We start from the raw sequence: 15,774 nt of genomic DNA on the forward strand, positions 1-15,774 counted from the left end.
ACCCATTAGCAGCCGGCGATTTGAAAAGAAATTCTAAGTGTAATGGAGCATCGCAGAGCCCTCCCCCAGAACGCGGTCTCCATGAAGACGCGCATTTAGCTTCTTCCAGTGTCAGGAAGAGCCTGGCGCATAGTGCGGTTTGGCCAGGACATGTTAAATGAATGAATGGAATTGACTTGAGAAGCAAATGCTCGCATTTCCTATTTATGTTTTAGAATTGAGTACTATAGAGTTTTATTTATTTGCTTCCTCTCTCGTCTCCTGATCTTTCTAATGCATAATTATCCAGGAAACGTGATAGAAATGATTCAGTCTTAGCTTTGTTTCAGTGTCTGACACCTAAACATTTTATATTTTTTAAAAAAAATCTAACGTTGGGGCGCCTGGGTGGCACAGTGGTTAAGCATCTGCCTTCGGCTCAGGGCGTGATCCCGGCGTTCTGGGATTGAGCCCCACATCAGGCTCCTCTGCTAGGAGCCTGCTTCTTCCTCTCCCACTCCCCCTGCTTGTGTTCCCTCTCTCACTGGCTATCTCTGTCGAATAAATAAATAAAATCTTAAAAAAAAAAATCTAACGTTACTTAAATATTTGATATTAGTCTCTATTCTCAACTCCTCCTTTATCTATGTTACAACACTGATATATTCTCCCAGCAGCATGAGGGCCGCGGAGCACATGGTCTTAGCTGTGGGCTTTGGACTGTTGGCATGGGTTGAAATCCTGACTCTGCCACTTGGGATCTGTGTGACCTTGAACTTAACCTCTGTGATGTCAGTACTCTCACCTGTGAAATGTGGCTAACAATGGGACCTACCTTGTAGAGTTCTTTGAATATCAAAAAAATTATTTTACGTGAAGTATTAGAAAACTGCTTGGCACTTTGTAACCACTCAATAATGTGAACTATCACTCAATTCAGTAATAAAAGACATCACATTTCCGTTGCCTTTGTGATTATAAACAAATTCTCTTCTTAAAAAATTAAAGCAATGTTTTTCAAAAACTATGGAGGCAAAATTATTGTACTCAAGTAGGCAAAATAAGCCCATCTTTTTAAAAAAATTACATTTTATTTTCTTCTTTAACAAATAGATCGCCTTACATATGTCTGGAGGAATCCTGACATCCAGTGGTTAACCCCACTCACAGCACTCAACCGCCTTGCACGCCAGTTGCATTAATGGATGACTGAAACAATATTACACCTCCCTGGTCTTCTTCTTCCTTAGATGGCCTTTCTACAGTCATCAGAACTGGTTATTCTTTTGTAATAAAAACACATGGACAATTAATTACCAGTTAGAAGCAAACTCTGTTCTGCCTCTGACAGGAAGCACAGGGCTGTTGGAGAGAGTGGTTTGAAGTAAGACAGGCAAGGGTTCAAATCTTTACTTTGTTGTTTTCTAGGTCTGTAACTTTGGGTAATTCACATATTTAAGACTTTGGGTTTTTTTTTTTCCCTCTTACAATCTCCAAAATGTTTTAACCTTTTTATTGCAAAATAAAATATAAAGTAACTACACACACGTATAGCTTCGTGAGTTACTAGTGATTATGAGATGAACATCTTACCACCTCCCAAGCCATGTATAGAAGAATCTCCCGTCGTCCCAGAATTCCCTTCATAATCCATTGCAATCTTCATTCCTTCCTCCCCTGTAAGTTACCACGATTCCGACTTTGATGCTCATCTCTTTATTTTTTTATTTATTTTTTAAGATTTTGGTTTTTTAAAGTAATCTCTACACCCAACATGGGTGGGGCTCGAATTTGCAACCCCAGATTGTGGGTCGCACGCTCTACCGACTGAGCCAGGCCAACGCCCCGGGTAATCAATTCCATTAGAGCTTCATCATCTCAGTGTGCTATCCCTACACGGTTGTATTGACAATATTTTTAAAAAATGTTAGGACCTTTAAGTCTCTTAATCCACAGGTTCTTTTCTCCATCCCCTTCTCTTTCTTTCAATTTATTTTTGAAGAACCAAAAAGCCCTGCAGTTTCCCACAGCCAAAATTTTGCTGATTGCCTTTTCATGGTGTGTAGCTCCATGTTTCGCCACCATTTCTATTTCTCGCAAATTGGTAGCTGGATCCAGAGACTTGATCAGACTCAGATTTGATCTTTTGGCAAAACTGTAGCTGGTGCTGTGTTCTTTCATCAAGGGCCACATAATGAGATATTAGGAGCAGTTGATGCTCGATGATTACGTCCATTAGCTGACTGGGGGCTGCAAAGTGGTGACATCTAGTTACATCATCTCTTTTTCATTTGTTATTTGGAATACTTTTATGAAGAGACGCCTTTGCTCATCTACTCTCTGGTTACTAGTGGCATAAATCATATAGGTAAGGCAGAATAAATGCTCAAATTTTTTCCTTTATCAATTTTCAAGATAACAAATTAGTTTTCTTATTCTCTGGAGCTGACTGATTTTTTAAAATATCATGTTTAAGCATATTTAATTGGTTTCAATTCACTGAAATAATTACCCTTTGGAAGCTGAATTGTCGCATCTTTGGCCAGTAGGAACCTCTTCAAGTTGGCTCCTAAATTCTTTTGGCATGCTCTGGTAGTCTTTGAGAGTTTCTTTGCAACGTAGAATGACAGCTACTCCAGGCTTATCTTGCACATTCCTTCCTGAGACCTGAAATCATCCTTTCTTTTTTCCTGGGAAATGGTAATTCAAGACCACAAGTCTAGGGATGTTCATCGCTACACGGTTTGCCATTATTTCTAAGCCTTTGCTGTAGGCAGACAGACAGACACACATACTCCAGGTAAAATAGCTTGAGTTCATATTGATAATTCCAATTCAAGTTCAGGACTACAAGAGTTTTCTTTAACTTATTACATTTCTATTTCCTTTCTTCCACACTGACAATCCTCTGTATTCTCAAGGATACAAAGAATAACAGAGTTAGAATATCCCACAATCACTCACTTACTGAATGCATCTGTCATTCTCGTATAGCAATGTTAATATGACACCACCACCATATAATTTGGTATCTTTAAAAAATGTTATTATTGTGTGTGTTCTCCCCATTTAAAATAGTTGTGTCATATCCACATCATCTGAACATGCAATCCTACATTTTGTATCTCCTCCCTTTTATCTCACACTTGGTCTTGGTATTCTGTCTAATCTCAGTACTAGTCCTCATGTCATTACTTCTCCGGTTATTTTGGTTTGTCTGAAGCTCATTTCCTAGTGGATTCTTTGAAAGGCGATCAGAGGAACAATATTGCCTGAGAGCACCAGATTTTTTCCCCTCAGAAGTCAGTTGTTCTTTTTGCCTACGTGACCAAAGGACATAGTAATTTGTAATTTGTACTTTTGTCTTTTCTTTTTTTACAGATTTTTTTTTTGTAATGTAAGTTTTTGTATTTGTTCTGTTTCCTCAATTTGGTTTTCCTTTTCAAGGAATACTGTTGTCCATTTCTTCACTCTTTATTACCTGTCTTCAATATCTGTCACTCTTTCGAATCCTTTAATCTGTTCCTTCATTTCTATTTTATTTAAACTTTTTTTTTCCATTTCAGCTTCTGTTTCTCTGAGGGTATTACCTATCGCATTATTAACCTGCTTTCATTCTAGTTCAGTCTTTATATTTGAAGTTAATTTTTTCTTTTTATTTCTAATTCTTCCCTCAGTTCTCTTACCTCATTTCTGAATTTTTGTAATTCTGAACTTGTGTTTTTTCATATCTTGTATCATCTTCTGTATGCCATTTAGCTTATTCTGAAATGAAGTTTTTAGTTTTCTCCTGTCCCGAGGGTGTGCCTTTCTGGTGTGCTTTCTGGTCAGTAGGGATATCATTCTATTCCTCTTTCTATATTTTCTTATAATAAATTTATATGAGACTTGGCCGTGATGACTTTCTGTTGCTCATTTTGGTGCGACGTGAGCTGTCCTAAAGTTTTAGAGGGATGCTTGGTCCAAGACAGCTCTTCGGACTTTACAGAACTCCCTATTCCGTTGTCTTCTTGTAATGATCCAAAGTCGTGGCTTGCCGCCTGAGATTTCCTTGTTCTGTTTGCTACCCCTCCTTTTATGTGGACTTTCTCATGCTCATGTCCTATGGTTTCGGTTTTATTTCCATTACGGGCTGTCGTTCAGAATGAGAGCCTTGACAGGTCAGTTTCAAGATTTTATAGGGTCCAGGGGCACCTGGCTGGCTCAGTCAGTAGAGCACGTGACTCTTGATCTTGGGATCGTAAGTTCAAGTACCACGTTGGACATAGAGCTTACTTAATTAAAAAAAAAAAAAATAGGGACGCCTGGGTGGCACAGCGGTTGAGCGTCTGCCTTCGGCTCAGGGCGTGATCCCGGTGTTACAGGATCGAGCACCACATCAGGCTCCTCCGCTATAAGCCTGCTTCTTCCTCTCCCACTCCCCCTGCTGTGTTCCCTCTCTCACTGGCTGTCTCTATCTCTGTTAAATAAATAAATAAATAAATAAAATCTTTAAAAAAAAAAAAAGATTGGTTCCCAAACATTAGTGAGCTTCAGAATCACTTAACTTCTTTAAAAAAAAAGGAGAGAGAATTTATAGGACCCAGACTGTTTTGTAATTGCCCTTAGCCTTAGTTGTGTATTTATAATATGATTCACTTGTATGATTATAACTAAACTTTAAACTAGAGAATACAAAATGGCCTGCCCATAAGACAAACTTCTGATAGGAATTTGTCAATAAACACCTGAGAGAGAGCATATCAAAAAGGATAACTCTAATTCATTCCATTCACTCATTTACTCAGTATTTATTATTTACTACTCACTAGGTATCATGCAAAGCCTTGAGAATACAAAAATAAAATAGATGCCTGTTCACATGGAGATTACAGTCTCCATATCTTACGGTATTATAGGAGTTACCTTTTCAAAAATGACTTCCAGTCAAAATGTTAATATAGTTATAGTAGTACTCGTTATACAATTAAGGAGTTGGAAAGTACCAAGAAAAGCAAAAAATCAGCATCTTAGAGGAAGTGTTAAGGATGATTTAAAAACCCAGATAATTCTGAAAATGACGTAGCACCGGAAAAGCAGCACTGATGACATTAAGAGACTTCGCTTACATACATTCTTCAGGAAAAAAATTCATAGGCAAAACATTTTTTTTTTTTTTACCTAGTATTTGACGGATTTCTGGCCATTCTCTCTGTACTTCTAGTGCAGACTTCAGCTTAGTGCACAGAGGAATATAATCCATGTAATCGATTAACACACGAATAACGCTGCCTACCAAGTGTTTCATCCAAGGAACTGTAATAAACTCACAGAACTGAGAGAATTGATAGAATTTAATTTAGTAATACATTTAATATACTATATACATAAACACTCAGTTTTGTTATGAAAAATTACTGTCTCTGTCTTTTTACAGAAAATAAAGTACCCTCCTTGTAATGAACAAAAAAGAAAAATAAATTACTTATATCTGTGAAACTATGAGCCCTGAAGCTATGTGCAGGACCCTGCTGTGATTGCAGTCAACAAACATGGGCGAATCATGTTTCTTCCCATGATTCTTCTTTCCATGTTTCCATCCCCAATATTCCACCAAATAAGCATCAATTATTAATTGCGTACATTTTCACATGCTTCCACATTCAGTTTGCAATGCACGAAAAAGAAATAATCTTGTTTGCCTTGTTTTATGCTTATATTCCCATATTACTGCCAACCAAAATTCAAGAATAAGAAAAACGTAAGAGTTGATTTTTCTTTTCTTGTCACATCCCTAAAGGAGCAAACATTAGGATGCTGACCCAACAGGAAGAAGAAAAGGATGTAACTCACCGGGTTATCTTTTATTACACAAGATGTCCACCCCGGTAGTACCTCTTCTTCTATCTCTGACCACACAAACGAATTTCCAAAGATGTTCCCATGCATGCACTCAAAGCACATCTCCACTTGATAGCCGTTATTCAGCAACAGGCGCAGCATCACCTCGTCATTCAGGGCGTACTGAATGGCACTGGGGAAACGCGTGTCATTCACGCGCATAAAGTAACAATTGACGTTAGCTCCATGGGCGAGAAGCAGCCGGACAATTTCATGGTTATTGGCCCTCACTGCCACAAGTAGACAGTTGAGGGGATCTAGGTTTGGGTCCGCACCTGCAGCCAGAAGGACTTCTGTGCACAGGATGTCGTTGTTAGAAACGGCAAAATACAGCGCCGTCTTCCGCTCGTCGTCATAGCTCCCGGAAATGTGGTCCGCGAGCAGGGTATTGACGTCAAAGCCATTTTCAATAAGCAGCTCCAGGCACTGCGCATTTTGTCCATCTGCTGCTGAGTGAATTGGTGTTAGCCCACTTTTCTGGATTGCATTTTTGGATGTTACTGGGATAAGATACTTCAGCGCACTAAAAAAAAGAAAAAAAAAGTCAAACATCCACATGGCATGAAGAAAATGAATTTAAATCAGCTTCCTCACTAGACAAGTGAATGCAGTTTGTTTTCTTTCTTTTATTTTCTCTAGACAACCTCATGCAAAAACATGTAACATTTGACCTTTGTCCATTGGCTGTCTACTTCATTTAGTCTAATTTAGTTTTGTTTTTAGTTTCCCATTCTAAATATTCCTGGGGAACATGCTGGAGGTTCTGTGTTTGGTCCTAGAATTGTGGTTCCTCAGGAGCCCTCCCCGTCTTCCAATTCTTTTCGGAACAACATAATACTTAGAAACAACCAAAGCTATTTAATGGAAAAAAATATAAAAGAAGATTGGCGCATTTGCTGCCACAGAAGAATGCTTCATGATCTTGACCATGAGAATCATGAAGTCATAGGGAGTGACGTTGGAACAGAAGAGCAACAGGAAGTCTGCGGAGGTGAAATGACTTGTCCAAGGTCACACAGTTGGATGTGGAGCAAGGACGAGAGTTTAGGCCTTTCGAGTTCTCATTCCTTACTTCTCTTTCACTGCTTCCTGAGTGGTCCGTGCTTAGTAGTGGCCGTGCACGCCCTGCCTGCTCCCATATAGCTTGCCATCGAATTATCAGTCACAAAAGAGAGTCCGTATTATTCCATCAATCTATATCAGTCCAATGGGGATAACTAACCACAGCTTATGTTTCTAAGAACCTGTGATAAATAGTCATGATTTCACACTTGACTGAACCACTAGACATGCATGAGAGCCACAGGCAAGGAGAACTTGATCTCTTGTGCCTAATTCAGAGCTACCATGTGTGAATTTATGAACGCTGGGAGTAAATCCAGGTAAACTTTAACAACATGTCACTTAGCGTCGATTATGTGTCATTGGCTACTTAACTTAGCCAATGTGGCCACTGAAAGCGATAAAGCCTGATGATTTCAAAGTTTTTGAACTTACAAAATATATTTAATTGCCTAAAACCGTCCTCTTACGGTGGGTAGTTTAATACAGTGATTATAGACTTCCACTGATGTGTTGATTGTGGCACCTGTTGTGATTTAAAAATTTATCCAAACATTTTTTTGAATAAAGAAATCGCAACTTATAATGAAACTTTTCTATTCAAGGATAAATTTGACATTGTATCATAATATCTGTAGGTATTAGTAAAAATTAGAGTAATACTGGTAAAATTTCACAAAATCCTTTGCAAAAGGCAGAAGTTTTAGGAACCCTGTAGCCTTTTGTTAAACACATTGAAAACAAAACAGAACAAAACAGAAAGGCATATTTGGGTGGCTTGTGCAGAATGTTCAGTTATAACTTGCTTCCTTCTAAAAGAAATTTTTTTTATTATAAAAGTAGTGTAAGTTCAGTGTGGAAATTTCATGAAGTACGTGAAAATAAAAAGAAAGGGAAAAAGCCAAATATTTATATTTGTCTTTTTCTTTTCAGATTTTGGGAAGTATCATATGGATAGACTTGAGACTCCACTGTATATACAATTTTGTAGTTTTCAACTGAAAATGATCATCTTACGATGTAATACTCACAGATAGTGTCCCTCGTAGGCAGCTCGGTGTATTGGGAGATGGCCTGCTCTGTTGGGTACATTTCCACTTCCTCCGTATTCCAGCACGAGGGAAATGCAGTCGGGATTGCCCCCTCCTGCTGCCTCAAACAACACTGATGCCCCATCATCCGCCAAAGCAAACACATCACCGCCTGGCAATATAAAACATATGGCATAGTGGTAACTGGAGTTATCATGAAATTGTCAAGATAGTCTCCTTAAAAACAACCTGTTGTTTGCCTTTCTGGCTAGGACTTAAACATATAGGATTAAGAACATCTGTGTTGGGACACCTGGGTGGCTCTGTCAGTTAAGCTTCTGCCTTTCGGTGCAGGTCATGATCCTGGGGTCCTGGGATCGAGTCCCATGTTGGGCTCCCTGCTCAGCGGGGAGTCTTCTTCTCCCTCTGTCCCTCCCCTCTGCTCGTGATCTCTCTCTCTCCCATGCTCTCTCTCTCAAATAAATAAAATCTTAAAAAAAAAAAAAGAGCATCTGTGTTCTCGGTATTTTCAATAAACAACTGTGCGTGCATGTTTTGTTTTCTTAGAGAATCTTTGCATCACAACAATGTCTGAAAAATCAACAAGTCAAGTTTATGCATTGTAGACAAAGGCTCCCAGGGAAAGGGAGAGTTAGCTTTCCAAATTATAAAACGATGTTAACTCTCTATCTCATTTCAACAACTGCCCTCTAGGTGCTGTGTGTGACCCAGCAGAAGATCCTAAAATAAATCTGACTACCCGAAGCGGCTCAGAGGGGAAATACAACAAAATATCATCCAACAACACAAGCGTGTGGCATTCAAGTGACCTCAGGGCAGTCCTGATGTAGAAGGAGGTCTGTGTTTGAATTCTGGCTCCGCTGCCGCCTGGGAGAGTCTGGGCAGGCTACTTCTATGAATCGCCATCTCCTCGTCTGTAAACTAGAGGAATGCGGCCTATTTGGTAGGGCTCAGAGGATAATTAAATGAGATTGACTGGTGGGGGGCTGTGAAAGTGTTCGTTTTTTTCTCCATAGAGGATCCTTGTGGAAGCATGTGATCCTAGCCTTTATTTACACATGGGAAAACCGAGCACCAGAAGTTTTAGCAAGGCTAGTGTCGGACGGCAAGGAGGTGGTGGAAGCCAATTTAAAAATTTGGTCTCTTAAATCTCGGTTCGGCCCTTGGAGGCTCAAAGGAGGGCAACGTCACGACCTTTTGGGAGAATCAAGAAAGGCTTTAGGGGGGAGGTGTCTCGAGAGTGAGTTATGTTGGAGAATATTCCAGATGAGAGGAAGGGCCGGGCGCGAGCCCAGACAGAGGGAATGCGGGTACATTCCGGAATCCTGCTGGTCTTGTACAGCCGGGGTACAGGACATGCTGAGAGCAGTGAGGGACAGACCTGGAAAGACAATTGTGGCTAATGCAGTGGGGCCGCGTGCGTGACTCAGAGGCTGCGGGGAGCTGCTGGGAGTTTTCTGAATACACCGCTGTAGCTGTCCTTCGGGGAGAACAGCGGAGTTGCAGCACGTCGTATGGATTCTCTGACAGGGAGCCCGGAAAAGGGCGGCATGGTTAGGAAACAACTGCTCTGGTCCAGGGAAGATGTGAGGATCCTGCCTGGTATGCAAACCAACGGGGCTGGCACGGTGCGAACAGGTGGGAGAGACACCGCGCGACTCGGCAATGGGCTGGATTTGGAAAGGAAGGTGATGGAGGGCGTGGAAGTAAATCCAGGCGTTCCGTCTTGGTTGAGAACGATTATTAGGTCAAAAGTGTGAAGGAGGAATTCCGTTTTGGAGAAGCTAATGGTGAGGCCCTGGTGAGCCGTCTCTGTGAGGCTGGGCCGCCCCTAGAGAGAGCAGCCAGGCCTGACCGTGCGGATTTGCAGGTCGCGATGTAGCGGGTGTGACTGAGCGCGCAAGAGCGGGTTTCCAGCGGCTCCGGAGGAGCTGGGTGCAGAAGCCCGAGGCCCGCTACACGCAGGACAGGAAGGCGAGCCAAGGAGGGATGGAGAAAAGGAAATCAGAGACTGGAGAATCATCAAGAATGTGCAAATGGGTTAGGCTCGTGATGGGTGGTAAGGAGGGCACGTATTGCATGGTGCACTGGGTGTGATACGCAACTAATGAATCATCGAACTTTACATAAAAAACCAGGGATGTACTGTATGGTGACTAACATAAAAAAAAAAAAAAAAAAGAATGTGCCATTCCGTTTCAAGTACCTCTGTGGATGAGGTGTTCCAGCACGTCGCAGTGACCATACTCAGCAGCGACACCTAACGGTGTGACGCCAAACCCGTCTCTCAGGTGGACGTTGCCTCCGTGGTTCAGCAGCAGAGCCACGATATCCTTGCGGCCTTGTTTGGCTGCTTCGTGCATTGCCGACCATCGCTTGGCACAGGGCTGGTCAAGGCTGGTGTTGTGTTTAAGCAGAGTGAACACCATGTCATAGGAGCCCTTTTTCACAGCTGGAGGGTGATTTTTAAAAAGAATATCAACAGTAGGCATATGAACACGCATCCTTCAGATGGTGTGACACGAATTATGAAATTTAATATGAAAATAGATATTCACTATTCCCTTTCCTTCTATGAGAGGATATTGTAGTTTTCATTCCCTTCTATTTCTCATACCCAGGATGACGTTGCCTTCTCTTTAAGAGCCTGGCCTGAGGGGGGGTAAGAGTTTCATGGAATATAGTGCACTTCCCTAAAATAGGATGTTGTATATACTCTTTCTAAACTTTAGAAAATGAAAATGAATGAAATAAAAATAGCCTCCACTATAGGGTTGAATAAATTAAATAATGTATGGAAATGCTTAGTGTACACTAAGAGCTCAATAAATTATAACTGTTATTATTAATCTAATTTCATCACTTCTAGGATCCTGGGCCACATGTGTAAATTATGTTTATTAAGCCCCCTCCCCAACCCCCAGAAAGATTGTTTTCCTCCACCAAACAAAGCATCGAGTATTAAATGAACTTCCCTCTCCCGTGATCTTAATGGGAGGTTAGCAATGAGAATGTTTTTAGGTTTTTTGGAGAGAGAGAGCGAGAGTGCACATAAGCAGGGGGAGACTCCTAAGCAGGCCCCATGCCCAGCATGGAACCCCACTTGGGGCTTAATCTCATGACCCCGAGATCATGACCTGAGCCGAAATCAAGAATCTGGTGGCTTAACCGACTGAGCTCCCTCGGCGCCCCAGCAATGAGAATGTTAAGAATCCCAGTAGGTCTGGTGTTGTAAACAGGTGAAGTATATGACTGCTAATGCACTCCAATGTAAGCGATCCGCTAGAGAGATGTCTCTCCCCCCTGCTGCTTCTAATAGATAAAATCACAGTTAAAACCACCCGCCTCCGCTCACTTGGAGTTAAGAGATTGTCCCAGTTTAGATATATATAATTCTGGAAGATGTAATATCTTTTTCTCTTATCAGTAAGTAAAATCTTTTTTTTTTTAAGATTTATTTGTTTATTTGAAAGTAAGAGCACAAGCGCATGCACGTGCTCGAGTGAGGGGTGAGGGGAGGGTCAGAGGGAGAGAATCTTCAAGCAGACTCCCAGCTGATGCAGGGCTCCATCTCAAGAGCCTAAGATAAGGCATGACTGGAGCCGAAACCAAGAGTCAGAAGCTCAACCGACTGAGCCACGCAGGCGTCCCAGTAAGAAACAGAGAGGGATGAGTGCTACTCCCTGCTAACGGAGGTAAGTACAGTTTCATTCATTCATTCATTCATTCACTCATTCAGTTCGCACACTCTGGCTGTATGAAAGGCACCGTGTCTTACACTGTGGACAACAGGAAAAAGATGGACTTGGTTCTCACTCGTGGAATTTATAGTCTAGGGAAGAAGCCTATGATGTCTTCTATTTGAAGAGAGACTCAGAGTCCAGGCCTTGCTGGGAAAGGCAGGAGGAGATGAGGGGCCACATAGAACGTCCTGGGGAGCGGGGCAGAATACAGAAAGCATCAAAGGCCAAGGCGAGGGAAAGGGCTCCTACCAGAGGACGAGGACAAACTGCCTACTTCATTTGGAGGCAGGCAGGCCATCACTGTGGTGAGATTTCAGCTTTTCTCCCGCTAAGTAGAGTCTGTTGACAAATGCCTTTCTCTGAATTGCCCACCTGCCACTGGCAGCTCTAATTATAGTGAATGACCTCATCCTAGCTGGTGTCATTGCAGAGAAAAACATCAATACGTGAAATGAGCTCAGAGATATGTGTCCTCATTTATTTTCTTGCGCCTATTGCATTTTTTTCTAGAAAAAATGTGTTAAAATAATGAATCTCTTCTATCATGATCTATTTTCCTTTTGTCTGACTCAGAAAACATGTTGATTAGAGATATTAGTCTTTCTTCATGAAAATAATATCACATATAGGCCACAACTTAAAACAATTTTAAGAATAAAACCTCACATGCAATTTAACTGTTTTGGAACTAAGAATATATTTACTTCCCATAGAAGTAATAATGCAAATTATGGGGAATCCCTTCCAAGCTAACCTATGAAGACATTCTTAATCAATAAATGGCTGAAATAATGAAAACTAATAGGCACAGACATGGTATTTGTGTAACATAACTAAGTAAAATAAAACTTAAGTAATATATATATATGTATATATACATGTATATACATATATACATATATATGTATATACACATACATATATATATATATATACATATATATATATATATCTTCAACAATAATGCTTAAAGAAACCAAAGAGTTAGGGAATTAGAGACTTTTGCATAGGTTATAGGTACTTTTGAACACTTCATAGTTTGCTGGCACTTTTCCTTTTTATTTTAAATTTCTGTCATTTTCTTTCTTTTTCTGGACATATGTGTTTTGCTCATGTAATTGTCTTATTATTAGCACTGATTTATCTTGTGACTCATAAGACAAATAGAGAAGAGACATTTTTCTGAGGTTTCTTGACAAGGATTGGCAGATTGAAAGAGGAGACAGAGGGCAGAGGATGTATACTGATTTGTGAGAAAGAAAATGTCTGACTCAAAATCCCCTGCGCTGTAAATGGCGTAAGGTTGTGGGACAATGGAGGGCAGTGGAACTGAGATGTGCTCCCTGGTTCCCAGGGTTTCCTCCATCCCCCAGGCCCCAGTGGCCAGGATAATCCTGAACTGGAGAAAGGTGACACCAACTTTGGAGGGTGGGCAGAGAGGGAGTCTGAGTGCAAAATACCCTTAATAAGTGTCAGATGATGACAAATTAGATAGTTAGCACTCAACAAGTAACTGTGTGATAACTGATACATCAAAGTACCACAAAGAAGGGCGAGACGGCTGATGGGGAAGAAGACCCCCGAGGGACCCAACGCGATATTTGTTTGGCCATCTAAGGATATTCCATAATGAAGACAAAGATGATGGCATTGGGCTAAGAAAAATAAAAATGACTTCACGCAGAAAAATCCAAAGAATGGTAAATTTTCCTCTTATCTCTCCTTTTATAAGTTAATGGACTGTAAATAGCAAATTTCAAAGTAGACTAGAGAGTCCAGGAGAAAACTGGGAAAGTGCCATGGAAGATCCATTTTCCTATAGAATTTAAAAATACTTGGCAAGGGCTCCACAAAGAAGGTCCTGGAGAAGGTGACCCAAGAAAAACCCCATTCTCCAGATACGTGGGTGATGGAGACATAAGCGAACACCTTCAGAAAATTTCCTTCGTGAGACTTTTGTCTTCTCCTGATATTACCATTTAGCTTTTAGAAAATATTATTTCCAGATGTTAATTCTATTTTGGCTCTGATAACTCAGTGACCAACTTCCTTTCCCACACTTCAGATATTGCTAGCATAGAGAAACTAACATATGCAACTTTGAAGTGCATATAAATGCTTAACACTCTGTTGTAAGCATTAAAGAAAAATAGAAGCAAATAAAGCAAAAAGAAATCAAATGAGTGGTAATCGTGACTTAGTTGTCCCTTAAATAAGTGAATTGAGAATAGCAAGTAGAGAATAATTCTACATTTGCAAAGCGAGACAGTATACAACCTGGGAAAGTGTGTGTGTGTGTGTGTGTGTGTGTGTGTGTGTGTGTGTGTTTGCTTTTGGCAGAAATCAAATATCTATAGATATCTAAAGAACTATCTATAGAAACAACAGCACATATGTGGATGTCACTGCAAATACCTCCTGGTATGTGCCTTTAAAAATAATGCAGATCACATTAATAGTGGCGATGCAACCACAGGGGAATATTCCATTTTGTGTGTATAAAACCTGCTCAGGGTAAGAGTTCTGGTTTACTTATAAGAAGCACAAGGTTATTGTGACAAATTCCACTACTCTACATCCCTATGTGACAGGAAATGTTATCTCTGGTCATTTGTAGTTAATCTCATCTCATTTTGCAAGCAGACTTGCCAATTTTTATTGGTCAACAAAAATAGCAGGATACACAGACTGAGAAAAAAATGACAAATGATACCTTTAGGTTTATCATCATTCCTTGTGTCATAGTTGTGAACCCCTTTGTAGGTGCCCAGGGCTGCATTGATGTGATAAGAATCTGCTGGCGCCTCATTGCTCTGATGTGAACTTGGTGTCTCTCTTTTGAGCCCCCTTTCTGCCTCTTTCTTCTGGCTGCATATTACACATGAAACCCTACTCACAACTGGACGCTACCTAGAGAATACTCCTTTAGAACCTAGGCACTTCTGGCCTCACAAAGTTCTGAAGTTGGATCCCTCCTACTTAGTTGGTGCTGAAGGATCTTTCACATTTGACCTCTTTGTAGGATTAAAACACCAAAATCATAGAGCAGATGAGATGGGTGTTAGGGGAGGAGCTCAGGGACTAGAAAGAGATGAGGTCACATAACTTCAATACATAGTGGTTTCCAATACATACTTATTAAATATTTCTTTGTCTCAAACTATAAAAGTTCTAGGAAAAAAGGTCATTTACCAATCAGAAGGGGTGTCTCTCCTTTGTCATTTTTGGTGTTTGGCCACACTCCCTTTTCTAGTAAAGTTCTTACATTTTCCACCAGACCAGCTTTGACTGCCAAAGTCAAGGGTGTTTCTCCATCAGAGGTCTTGAACTCCCAGAGTGTCTGGTAGGATGCTGAGATGTGAAAATATTGTATAAAGTTAAAAATCTTTACTCAAAAGATATCACAGAGATCAGAATAATCCAACATTATGCACTTTAGATTGGACAAAGTCAACTGATGAAAAGGAAAGATTAAAAGACATGATTAAAGTTTATCAAATGATGGTGAGTATAAGTAAATGAGCATGGACTTGACAGCTAGAAAACCAAAATCTATGTTTTGAGGGTTTTTTATTTTAATGGATTGCAAATTCTCGTTTTTTGATAAATTGTAACATAACTCCTCAATCCTTTGTATTGTTATTTAAATTGCACCTGAAATTGGTTTTTGTCAAATGAAATCTGTGAATGTGGGAATAAGAATGTATTTGAATACTGTCAGAATATGTTAGAAAATACCGTGCTTAACATCACCTTCTATATCTAGTTGTCTGATTATCTGCTTAGCTATTTTTTTCTGGCTGGCTGGCTGGATAGTTAATTATCAAGTAGCTATGATTGTCTCCTAGTGCATAGAATGAGGGAGCAACATTGAAGGTTATTGAAAGGGCACTCGCAAGACGTTTTTAAAAGTTGCCAAGATGTGACAAATATTGTGCTAGAACATCAGAATTATCAAAATTATTATTAATACTTAATTTTACTTAATACTTAGTATTGATTTACCATGATATTTACTAATGTTTACATTATGAAAAAAGTAATGTAATATAAGCACA

General features: G+C 40.2%; 1 protein-coding gene across 6 annotated transcripts in view; it reads right to left on the bottom strand.

Moving 5' to 3' along the window:
- The window catches only part of ASB15 (ankyrin repeat and SOCS box containing 15), a 37,890-nt gene that overhangs the window by 9,781 nt on the left and 12,335 nt on the right, over positions 1-15,774 (bottom strand). For 3 of the 6 annotated variants that reach the window (XM_087860850.1, XM_087860848.1, XM_045792735.2), the window contains 5 exons: positions 14,909-15,067; positions 10,180-10,425; positions 7,953-8,124; positions 5,812-6,382; positions 5,140-5,293 (listed from right to left, as the gene is read on the bottom strand). In XM_087860850.1, the coding sequence (XP_087716976.1) occupies positions 5,140-5,293; positions 5,812-6,382; positions 7,953-8,124; positions 10,180-10,425; positions 14,909-15,067 (1,302 nt within the window). The remainder of the gene's footprint in view (positions 1-5,139; positions 5,294-5,811; positions 6,383-7,952; positions 8,125-10,179; positions 10,426-14,908; positions 15,068-15,774) is intronic. The other 3 variants (XM_087860849.1, XM_045792737.2, XM_045792736.2) reach the window with 2 other exon arrangements.

This window comes from Ursus americanus, chromosome 3 (genome assembly GCF_024610735.1).
Source record: "Ursus americanus isolate L20-20 chromosome 3, mUrsAme1.1.p, whole genome shotgun sequence".
In the NCBI taxonomy this organism is placed as follows: Eukaryota; Metazoa; Chordata; class Mammalia; order Carnivora; family Ursidae; genus Ursus; species Ursus americanus.